This window comes from Buceros rhinoceros, unplaced genomic scaffold (assembly GCF_000710305.1).
Source record: "Buceros rhinoceros silvestris isolate BGI_N320 unplaced genomic scaffold, ASM71030v1 scaffold4999, whole genome shotgun sequence".
In the NCBI taxonomy this organism is placed as follows: domain Eukaryota; kingdom Metazoa; phylum Chordata; class Aves; order Bucerotiformes; family Bucerotidae; genus Buceros; species Buceros rhinoceros.
The window spans coordinates 50,919-63,402 of record NW_010429620.1 but is presented as its reverse complement, the minus strand read 5'-3'; the positions used below and the strand labels follow the sequence as shown (position 1 = coordinate 63,402).

At 41.3% G+C, this 12,484-nt stretch overlaps 1 protein-coding gene across 1 annotated transcript in view; it reads right to left on the bottom strand.

The window, feature by feature from the left end:
- PITPNM3 (PITPNM family member 3) overlaps nt 1-12,484 on the bottom strand; it is a gene marked incomplete at its 5' end in the record, with an annotated part of 68,284 nt that overhangs the window by 13,992 nt on the left and 41,808 nt on the right. Inside the window, 3 exons of the mRNA XM_010142684.1 lie at nt 3,928-4,097; nt 6,721-6,902; nt 11,149-11,268. Coding sequence (XP_010140986.1) covers nt 3,928-4,097; nt 6,721-6,902; nt 11,149-11,268 — 472 coding nt within the window. The remainder of the gene's footprint in view (nt 1-3,927; nt 4,098-6,720; nt 6,903-11,148; nt 11,269-12,484) is intronic.

Genomic DNA, 12,484 nt, shown 5'->3' with positions numbered 1-12,484 from the left:
CTTTCCCTAGTGAGTAGTATATTGGCTTATTCTTTCTTTCTTGTCATATTTAATATTAACTGTCAGAGCCAAACAGAAAGGAAGTACTTAATGTAATTAAATCAGTTGCCTAACTGCACCTTCTAATGCTTCTCGTACAGGAAATTTTTCTGTATATGTCTGCCTTCTGTATACAGAGACAAAGCAAGCCAGGAACACAAACAGCAGGGTTATGGAAGTTGTCAGCACAGGGCAAATTATGGTATTTAGTGGCAACAAGAAAGCCTGTCCTCTGAGTTATCTGCTGTTTTCATACTCCTCTTCCAACTTGGCAAAGGAATATAGCACATCGTGTTCCAAAGGAGATTACTTCCTGCCACTGTGGCATTTAGCAGCGTTAGTTCCCAACGAGAGCAAGTGCGGAACTCCCAACCATGACAGCCATCGTAAGGCAGAACAGTGCCACTCCGTGGATGCAACATGATATATTTGGAATTCTAAAAAACGTTGACATCTTCATAGGGTCAAGCCTCTTCCAAGGAGCATCGGCTCACAGAGTGGAAGAATCTGGCAGAGACACACAGATCACCAGTACTTAAGAAAATAATTAGAACTGAGACTAGACAGTGAGAGGACCACAGAAGAAAGTGCTAGAGGGTAACAGAACTGCCAAGGAAGAATTAAGGGACCACAGAATATTCAACAGAAGAGAATTAAATGGCATTTGGCAAGGAAGTAAAGAACTGAAATGAAGCTTTGCTTTTAGCCATGCTCTTATTAGTGCAAAGACGAATACATTTTCAGAAAGAAAAACACAACAAAAGGCATCTGTTCGGCAGACAGAACAGGCAATCCTCTGGATTTAATCTTCTGCCGTTGTATTTTTAAAATTGATTCTAACAAAATAAACAAACAAATACATCCTGAATTTTATTCCTCACCTTTCCAGGTAGCTTTCTACCATTTATTTCAGTAAAAGGGGCACCTGTCTCTACTCACCTAACTCCCAAATGACTGCATGAAAGATTTCAATTTGTCTGTTTTCCTCTCAACTGCACCGTAATCACCACTTTAAAATGGGATTCTCTTATCATATGTACCTCTAAAGGCTAATTATGCTTCAAGCAGACTCTGGTCACCGTGGAAATGCCAGTTTGAAGCTGCTCTGGAAGCATGCTCCCTGCAGGATACCAGAGGGAGGATGGAGTTGAGAGCTAATTTGAAGAAAACAGTTTAAAATACTAGTAATTAATCTGAAGTTTTTCTGCCCAAGTGTGCGGACAGTACCAGAGCTGAGATTGCAGAAAGGAGGACTGTTGGCTAGAGAGTTCAGAAACGTACAGTCCCAGTCCAATAGAGTATGTACGTGTTGAAATTTGCCATCCATCTCTACCTAATCCTAATTCTCTACCTTTTCTCATTCATCCACTACAAATTTACATACCAGAAGGGAACTTTGGGCTGTGCACAGAGCTGCCACCAAACTATTACAGAAGGACTCAGAAGTTGCATTTGCTCCTTGCTTTCCAGTATCTAGAGGTAAAAACGTAATCGTATGGTACATTAATTTATTCCAACCTGGCAACAGGAACACTTGCTTTAGATTCTTGTAGCAAATGGAAAACTGGGATGGACACATTAGATCTTGCCCCAGTCTTATCAGTTTCATTGTCCATAAGCCACGTCTCAGCCATCCTGCTAAAGGAAGCTATCAGAATTTAAAGACACTGTTTCCTCTTCACTGACATGTTCTCATCTATAAATGGCAAGAACAAGTAATCAGAGTCATGGTAACCTTTGGTAATTTCCTTCTTACCAGTCAGGGCAAAGCTGTCTCTTTTTTCCTTTCTTGCCTTGCAGCCTTCCTCAGTAACACAGATGAGTTTCAGATGCCAAACAGCATCATGGCCGCATACAAAACACAGTCCCTTTGTTTTTAACATTACCACCTGAGACAAATCCCTGTAGCCTCATTTTTACCTTGTTCATGCTTTGCCTGGATTTCAGGCAGGGAAAGGCTGTGCTCAGCTTGCAGAGCTCCTCCCGTCCCAGTGATCCTACCTCACAATAGCAGGTTTCAGGAAGGCAGCTCTCTCCTCTGGGAATCCAGCATTACTTTTAGAGAGCACGTTGATACGGCCAACTATGACTTCTACAAGTACCTGTCACACTTTTGAACACACAAATGCTTTCTTATGCAGCACAGCATTGCAGGGGACTTTCAGGTTGCGCAGAGAACTACACCCAAAACTTCTATCTCTTCAGAGCAATTCCTCTTGCAAGAAGCTACCACTCCACAAAATTTTCACGTTTTCAATACACGTGTACATTCCCTTGAAGTGGAACATGGATTTCATCTCTGCTCACCCGGATTGACTGATGGGAGGGCTTACCACACACTGGCAACTGCTGACAGCCACCAGCGGCGATACAAAAGGAGGTGTCAACATCCACCACTGAGGTACTCTTGTACCAAACACTGCCAGGGTTTTCTAATTATGGTGCAGTAACTGGCATCTGCTAATCAGTATGTGTCCTCAAGGACTCTAGAAGGTGTCTAACGAAACAGATCTATGATCTATTTCATACATGATTCCAGAGTAAATGTGTCTGATCTGATTCATTAAATAGAAACAACAACATCCTGAAAAAAACAAATTCTAGCTCAAAGAATATGAATCCATGTGTGTTAATTCATACTGCCGGATTTTTCCACACTATCCTATAAAAAACAGCCCTTCAACTCCCTCCACAATAGCCCTGGCAAAACTAACACCATCTTCAGAGGGAAGCATTGCTCATCTTGTAAAGAAATGCCCAAGACAGAAAAATTGCAGTGCAGTGTTCAAACCCAGCCATCACCTATGTAATTTTTGTTCACTTCCCTGGCTGCTTTTTCACAGAAGCAAAAAGCCTTAGTTTGTGGGAAAATACATATGAATTTCCATTCTCTTTAGCTGAACTTTGGTTTGGGTTGGTTTTTGGGTTGTTTGGTTTTTCAAATTTGAACAAAGCTGAGTACTGTAAATATGACAAATGAAATGCAAAATGGAAGTTTAATGATGCGCTCTAAGTCCATGAAGCTCACTAAAAAAAAAAACCTACCAGATTTCTAAAGGCTCTGAAAGAGAAAGGTTTAAGTAATTTTTATATCATGGCAGGCAAAATAATATGGCAGAAAAAATAATTTCATCTTACATTCCGCTTTATTCTTGCAATCAAATGTGACTTTGAAAGCTCAGTCATGACATTTCTTCTCAATTTATAGACTTGTGAGTAAAGAATTGGAAGTGCTGAATTGTTGTCTCTTCTCACTATTGCAGCTGGTTTTTCTCCCTCACCTGCTAAATGAATGTATCATTTTCTAGGAAGACGATGTGCTAGGCAAACCTCATACAATGCAAAGAGGCAAAACACACACTCGATTTTGAAAAGTAAAGTAAGCTCCTACTTTCACTGAAAAATCAAAAAAATCCAGAAGCATTTAGAATTAAAACAAAAAAGTTCTGTACATGTTTGGTCACTAGGGGATGGGGGAAAAAATGGCTCATAACCAACACGCGCAGGGCCCAAGTTTACCCATGAAGCCAGACACAAACAAGATGCAATGCTGAACAAGGCACAGATGTTATTTTTGGTGTCTTTTTCAAGGACAGATCCTTGGTGAGGTGTAAGCTTCACACCGTATGACATGGAATGTACAATTAACAGCAGAGAAAGAGACACACTGCTGTGAACGGGCGAGCAGCAACACTCCCGGAACAGCCCTCACCACCTCAGTACTTACCTACAGTAACACACCTGTCTTTTAGAGAAAAAAAAAAAAAAAAAAACTTACCTCGCTCACCAGTCTTTAACCTGGCTCTTTTATTTACCTCCTTTCATATGAATCTATTCGTTCACAAAGGTCTTTAAGCAGCCTGTGTCTTAACCCCAGGAAGAGCTTACCATCCAGGCCAGGCAGAACTGTACTCCTCATGGCCAGCACCAAACCAAGCGGCGATCCAAAGAGGAAGAAATCAGACACCTCGAATTCAAACCGGCCCAGGTTTACTTCTGAGAGACTGGAATTCACAGGAGGAAAGTCTGCACCATCTTTCAACACACTTGAGTGGATGCTGAGCAAAGAAAATGCACTGATTCAACAATAATCAAAAGGGCATCCAGAGGGGAAAAAAAAAAAAAACCCCACCGCATTCCCACAACAGGCTCCTTAGAAAGCTCTAGCACCTGCGTCTAGACCCGAGCAATACGCCTCAAACTGTAGATACTGCAATGCAGCAGCCACTTATTGTGAGTTCCAGTACCTATTCAGTAAATTTAGTACCTTCAACATGCAAGATTTTTCCACAGTTATTCCACAGAATATTTACTGGGAAGTTCCACAAGGACTCAAGAGTGAAGTCACCTGCTGTCCCTTTCAGCAGTACAGATGTACGCAAGCTTATTCTGCTATGAATTCTAATCTACTGAAGTTATATACGGTCGATGGTATTAAAAGGTTACAGTCATAAAGTATGTTATGTGGGCACACAGAAAATATTGTTGTAACCCTTTTCCTGAGCTATGAACTAGAATTTCACTACTTTTCCATTACTTACTACAGGTTAAAATTAGTTATGCTTACAGACAGCTTTTCATCTTTTAAGTAGTTTAAACACTTCCATTTACTTTGTACGCCATACATGCAAGAGGTACAGATCACCCATCCTGCAACAACAGAGAAAAGCCTCCCCCCTCATTCAGTTCAGCTGGAGATGAAATAACTACATTCAAAAGCAGAAAAGCAGTGTGTCCACCTGCTGCCCAGCCATGAGACAGCGCAGAACCGGCTCCAGAGTGTGCAGAGCTTGCCTGAGAGACGCTGACCACGCTGACTTCAACCACAATTGTAACCGAAACCCTCCTGAGTTATCTGCACGCTCCACTCTGCATCAGCGGCCAAGCATGGATCAGAAGCCAGGAAACAGGTCCTAAATCAGACCAAGACACCAGAACTCTCTGTCTACTGACATTCTCAATTTATAACCTGATGTTATTAACTGAAACTCCAGGGACCAAGTCTGGGGCTCCTTTAGGGTAGAAATGAAGACAGATAAGAATTAAATCCCACATTGGCACTCTCTTTGCCAAAAGCACTTGGACAAGGAGCACAAGCTGACACACTGAAACATGACCATGGCGTGTAGGACAAGGACTTTTCTCTGTCAAAGAGTGATCTTTGTAACCTCACTACTCACACAGACACATCACCTCTAAACAGCGGTGAATGAGCTCATGGGGGAAAAAAGGCTTAATGATGTCATGCAGGCGTTACAGACAGGAAACCAAAGATTGGAATCTCTCTCTTTGTAGAGGGTGGGTCAGAGGATAACACGGGCTTGATTTGTGGGTTCCACCACCACCACCTTTACCTTACCAAGGAATTTCTTCTGCCATCTTTAGCCTGTGTTTGTCCTACTATTTCTCAATAACTCAGCATCAGCCTGAAGTTTGAGGAGTCCAAAATGTGAATGGAAGGTAACACATTTCTGTCTGCTTGCTTCAGCACAACTGCATGTCAAGCTTTCAGTTTAAAATCACAGATATGCAGGAAATGAAAAAAGGCTTGGAAGAAAACTGTTATCTTTGTCTTTTAATTATCTTATTATCCCCCAAGTCTGAAGTGCTTTATACAAGCCAGCTCCGTGCTTTAAACATAACACTGTACTCCTCCTGTACAAGAACCTAAAAGCGACCAGCTAGAAATTCTTCTTGTTTTCAGTCACAGACAAGCAAAAAACAATCCTGCCTCAGAGGGAAGATGCTTTACAACGTACCAGTATCCCAAAAACCCAGCGGTTTGAAAATAAAAGCAGAGTAGCCACAAAAACAAAGTACATTCAGTCAAAGGCAGAAAATAAAATTATCTTAAACTCCTACTAACCAAACTGCCAGACTTGAAGAAAAGCACAGCAGTAAGTCTGCACTATACTCAGCTGTAGCAGAACTTTAACTTCAACACACAAAGACTTCCCTCTGCATCAATCTCAATGAAATAAAGGAAGTAAGATGATGGATAGTGGAAAAAAAGCACAAAGAATTCAGATAAGTAAAAAATCAAATAGCTTAAAACAGGCAGAAACAATGAGACAATGGGAATGCGTAAGTTCCCGTGAAATCTTTTAAAGGTCTTCTAAAGGTGTGTTAAAGGTTCCTTAGGATCCAGCAAAGCTAATTAAGTTAACTCTCCTCCCTCAGCCTCCTCCTCATTGAAGCCAATTTATGCAGGGTTTTTTGGTTTTTTATTTTAAAGCTGATCTGAACAGCTCAAAGACCAATGGGAGCAGCTAAAGCAATTATCTCACTCCTTACAGAGTAATAGAAAGCCTGTAAGTGGAGTCAGAGAGATCTTTAGAAAAAAAAGGTAACAGAAAATTAGAATTCTGAAGCACTCGGCCATCTTGATTGGTGTGGGCTGCCCTGAAGAAACGGAACTATTTGTATTCAGTTTTGCATATTCAGAACTCTCACAACTGAATAAAGATTAAATAAAAAACTCTCTGCATGTAAGTTCATACTAGACCCTCTATATCTACGGTTTTCTTTGAGGGGTATACAGGATATACAGGGTATACAACTTTAAGCAAACCTCCAAAAACATCACAAAAAAAATTAAAAATCACTCTTGCTCTGATGTCGACAGGCTCCAGTCCATGGTCACTATTTCTTTCACTCAGTCATCCAACACTTGATGGTTACCTTGATAGCAAAGCATGATGTTGGGTTATAGTATCGCAGTCATAGGTGGATGAGTCACTCTGTTTCCTAGGCAACGGCTGCCTTGGCTTCTCATCCTCCGTGATTCCCGAGATGTCAATATTGCTTCTGCTCAGGCGTTTGCTGCCACCCAGACTGGAGTCCTCTGCTAAGAGGGGATTATCCTTCAGAGAACGAACAGAGCAAAAGGGAGATTTAGATAGTGACCAAAATACAACAGGGCTTTTATGAAATGGCTGCATTTGTACTTTTGACCTCACTTCATCCAAAAAACGGTGGAAGGGGTTAGATTTTTCTCTCTGCAGTAGAAGATAAGGAAGGAGATGAAGACTAAATTACCCTGGAAGATGTATAGCCTAAGAGCTGGAAGGAGACTCACGCATTTTAGGGGTGGGTGAAGAGAAGGAGTAACAAAAAAGCTTTATCCTTCATGACTTCATCATTCTTAGAGAACTATAAATACCATAAGGTAATCAGAAGGGGTCTTACCCAAGTGCACAAAATGCCCATTACGACATTAATGGTCTTGCTCACCATGCCTTGGATGCAGGACCTGATTTTTTTAAGAATGTGAAACTTCTGCGGGATGCAAGAGAAGACCAGTGGTACCATATCTTTAAGGTACCCCTTAAAATAGTAAACAGATTTATTTATTGTTTGTTTCCTCCAGCACTTCTGCAGCTTGCAGAAGCATCCTCCCTGACCTATTCCTATTACCCCCAGACTTCTTCTATTTCTGCATCCATTTCTGTAGCCAATGCAAACGCTGCTTTTTAAAACAAATGCCATCGGACTGAATCTCCCCATTCATGTGTGAGATCTGGGTGCATGAATCATGTAAGAACTGGCTCTAACAACTGTGTAATTCAATTCTGTGTAAATCTCCTTCTATTCAGACCAACGAAATAAGACAGTGTAAAAACACCTGACATCTGTTTTTACAAAACTTCAAAGATATGAACATCAACAAGGCACACTGGGAGAACAGACACAGGTAAACCCCTAACAATTGTGGAATCGCTGGTTTTCATCCGTGTTCTATTATCTCTTACAACACAGTACTAGAATTCACGGGATGATGACAGGATACAACTAGCGTTAGCACCGTAATAACACCCAGAAGATTAGTCTAGGACCAGCGTGTTCTCAGGCAATTATTCCTGTGATGGTATAATGAAAAAATGTAACATATGCGTAGGAATCTGTTTCTGCATTTCACAGTAACAGCAACATTCACATCATGCCAACTTTCATATTAAATGTGTCTAAGGTTTGCACAGAAGATGCTTTCCCTGGCATAATACTAATCTATCTACAGCATTAAAACCGAGCCTTGCTTCTTGCAGTTGTCACTGTTACTGAGTGGAGAGAGGTGCACTCACGATGTTCCACAGCGACAGAAAGGAGGTGAGGGCTCCTGCTGTGTGTTGGCAGCTGACTGCCCCCACTCTTTTGTGTGCCAAAGTGATGTAAAACCAAAATGAAGCTTCCACCTAAAATATGTGCTTCCGTTGAGTTCAAGGCAGAACCAGCTACAGGCTGCACTCGTATCTTTTTGTCTTAACTCTTTTCACCCTGACACTGACTCAGCCCGATTTGACTGGCACTTTACCGTGAAGCTCTGTTATAACACCAGTCCTCTTTAGCAACTCTAATCTCCAGACCACCAGGGACCTTCAAAGCCAAAATTCCTATAACCAGCGCTCCTGAGAGACCACGTGCTGCAAGTATTTTGCAAACTTTGTCTAAAATTCCAGTTTGGTGCTTTTACTATGGATGAATTTCTGAGAGTGCACAAGTATATTCATGGTGGCACACAGAATGGCGAATCCACACACACACAGCTGAAAGGGAAGTTTTAGAGACTGAACCAAAGCCCATTAAATGCACTGACAAATCCATCGATTTAAATGGGCTGCAGGTCACGCTCTTAAACATCATACTACCAGCGATGTCTGAAAAACACCTCAGTGTTGTCAAGGTTCAGAGCTTTGATGAAACAAAACCGGTGACATTTTAAGGCTCTCTTTGCTAAAATTGCATGGCAGGTATGTCAGCATCTCGGCTCCCATTACTTTTTAAAAAGGAATCCCTGTCAATGGGTTAAGAAAAATGGGATTCCTTGAAGGTTCCAGAGCAAGAAAGCAGGTGCAAGAAACTCAACATGATGAAGTATCTTTGGTTAGGTTTCTTCATTTGCTGATGGTCTCAGGAAGAAGGCTGCCTGTTGGAAAGGCATAGTAACGTGACAGTAACGTAACACCAAAGGCTTTTCTTTTAGTCACACATTCCTCCACAGTATTTAAAAACTAACTTGTGTCACCACAGAACTAGCTGAGAAGACTTTTTAGTAATGAAAGCTAGTATCTCAGTCACTGAAAGCTTGCAAAATTTCACCTTTGTCCTCTAAGCTCCAGTAACAGGTTCTCCTTGCAGAGTGTATGTTCTTCTCTTGTGTCATCGGACAATCTCAGACAGGCCAAATTTTGCTAGAGTTTGACAGTCTTGAAACAATTTTGTGTGGGGAAAAGCATCTAGCTCCCTCTGCTGCACTGATGTCATTGAGGTTAACCTAGCATCCCCACCAATGCAGGTGTCCATGTGCATTCTTTGAGCGTGACGTTTCTGTCAGACACACAGTAGAATGCTAGAATGCTACCTGCTTTGTCTTTTTTTTTTTTTAATTCTAGAATATTAACCATCACCTAAAGTGAGTTAACAGGATATCACACGATATTTTTTGCACTGCAGAAGAGAGCCTTCATTTTCTTTGGTCAAATCAAAACATTTTAAACTTGATGTTCTATGGGCAAAACTCAGGTATGGCAAAGCACACATCACAGGCAGTTCAAAGAGAGAAGAAAAAAGTGGTTTTAGATGGACAAGGGACTAGATCCCTAGGGAGAGTCCTCTGGGAATGACCCAATTCCCCCTAGGAAATTGGCTGGGCATTGCACGAGAAAACAGGATTCAGTTTTTCTTTTCCTTGTTGCAAACAACTCTCTGCCCACACTCATCTACCTTTTCTCCACCACTGCCCCTTACACCTGTCTTCTTGGACAAAGCGTTAAGCCACTGCATTACACTGGTCAAGTGTCACTGGAACACTCTTCACAACTCCTAACAGCAAATGCCCCAAGTGAAAATACACTTTATCATGCTCAGTACTTCTAAGCAACTTGCAAAGAGTGTAAAATCCAAGCAGACAAAACAGAGGATGTGAAAGGGTGCAAGGCTTACAGACGAGGACTGAGGCATGATAGATCAGGAGACTCGAACAAAGTCATGCAGAGAGACTATGGAAAACATGCTAATTGAATCTATTTCTCTGAAGCTACAGAAAGAACAAGTTCATGGGACTTTTCATAGGTTTTTTCTGTGACCTCACTCAGTACTGGAGCACATCAGCAGCTCAGTGCACATGGGGTGAGATTTCACATCAAGAGGAGACACTGAAGAACCTAATCTGTTCTCCAGAATTATGCAGATGAGTTACAAGAAAATTAAACCAAGACCAAAGCAGTATATGACATACGAGATGAACCTTCCCACATAGTCATCCTCTGCTCAACTGAACCAAGCAGGTTCAGGTTTCACTGCACCCATTTTTGAGGAGAGAGGCAACTGAAGAGTCATGAGATGAAACAATTTGGCCAGGCTCACAAAACCATCAAAGAACAGAGCGTGGGCACCCCACTCTATGTCAACTCTCCATATCCACTTGAATCTGAGGTATGTAATATTAGCTGAGTTTCAATTTTCTTTAAGTGGTAAACACAATAATAAAGCTTACACGCTTACATGTCAAAAAATTGTGCTTTTACTACCCTAAAATCTTTCCTGGCTCACAGCTGGAATTAATCCTCCTTTCTCTCCAAACGTAGCACTCATACAGACACTGTTATGCTCAGAGGTCCATTCACAGATCCTGAGGTGACTCGCATTCCGTATCAGGAAGGAGGCATCCTTTCACCGGTCACTAAAACTTAGTCATGAACACATCTTAAGGCTAGACTACCCCCAGGCAGCAGCATAAGGAATCCCAGACTCTATGTGAACAAATAAAAACAATTACAACAAGAAAGATAAAAGATTTTGGCAAAAACAGGACCATACCAGAGATTACTGAGAGAGGAAATGTTTGCATCTACAGTCTGGGATACAATAAAGGGCACTCAGTAACCCTACTTTCAAGATTTACAGATAAAACCTTCACTGGTGATTTCTGTATATCATAACACTGAAGCTGCCGATTTAATTTCCAGACAGCGATCTTCTGACACATGAGCAAAATCCTGTGCTATCATGGCAATTTACCAAATCCTTCCATTTTCCCTGGTTTATAGGGAACTGATTTCCTCCAGGGAATGAATCTATAGGGTTTTAGCAGTGTAGATTTTTTCTCTTCACCTGGATGCTGCCGATGCTTCCTCTCCTGCTACTGTTCCGACTTTCATCAGCTGTATTAGAATTATAGCAGATGGCATCAAAGCCCAAGATTCCTCCAATGCAGTCACCAATGAGACACACCTGAGGAAATAAGAAGATTTTTTTGGAGAGATGTAGCAAGTGTTTTAAAAGAAACAAAAAGCATCACAGCACTGCAGGGGAGTCTCTCTTACTTTACACCTTTGGGTTTTTTTACACCTTTATTGCTATTGCAGCTGAAAACGTGTAACCCATTTCTGCCACTTCCTTGTATCTCCAGACACACACCCTATGCCATGAATATCTGTCTCAGGCACTATTTTGACCAGCAGGGAGTTCTGCCAAATGAGCTAGAACTCTTCTAGGTGCCTGCAGTCAGATTTCAGCTCAAAAAGTCTAGACACTGGACAACCAGTCCCACAAACATTTCGAGACACTTAACATTTGCTTCAGAGTCGTACAGGAGAGAGGATCTCAACAGATAAAAAAAAAAAAAAAAACAGATCGGTACTTCCCCGTCAGGAGAAGGGAACAGAACTTTTAAATGAGGCATTAAGTGGAGAGATTCGCTCTTGCTTCACATTTACATACAAGCTATGTTCAAAGTACAGACCTGGGAATTAAAATACACAGAGTACTAAAACCAGAATTCCACCACTGGGGTGATCGTATTGCTCACTACAACCTCAACAAGCCAATTTCACTGAACTCCTCCCCATCCCTTAGGAGATGATTCTTTCTCCCTCCTGGGTCTGAGGATGAGTAATAGCTGTATTACCTTTCTGCTTGATAAAAATTCCCACTCTTCCAAAGGTTTCAGCAACCCTTTCTCTCCAGTTCTCAAACTGACACAAACATCTAGTCTGTTGTTCCCAGCTCCACTTCGATTAACAGACGACATTATCTCTCCTTACAAACTTTAACTTTCCTCTAGCTTTGATTCAGCTTGGCTACAATACTCATCTACAAGTTTTGGATAACAGGATGTTGTGCGTGATTTCTTCAAAGTGAAGCGTGTTAGGTAAAGTGAGTTTTTCAAGATGCAGATAGGAAAAACCTCAGACTTCTCTCAGTGCATCTCTACTTAGCACACTCTCTTAACGGAGCACATTTCTTGAGATAAAACCGTTTTTAAAAACAAAATAAAATATCAAAATGCATTAAGGTTACATCTATCCCAAGACAATTCTGGTTCATTGAACAGCATATGCTGCTTTGCTCTCTGATTTTCAAATTCCTACACCACACAAGGAACTCCACAAAGAACTGAAAATTATATGATAAAGGTAACCTTAATAAAATTAACAGAATATTTTTG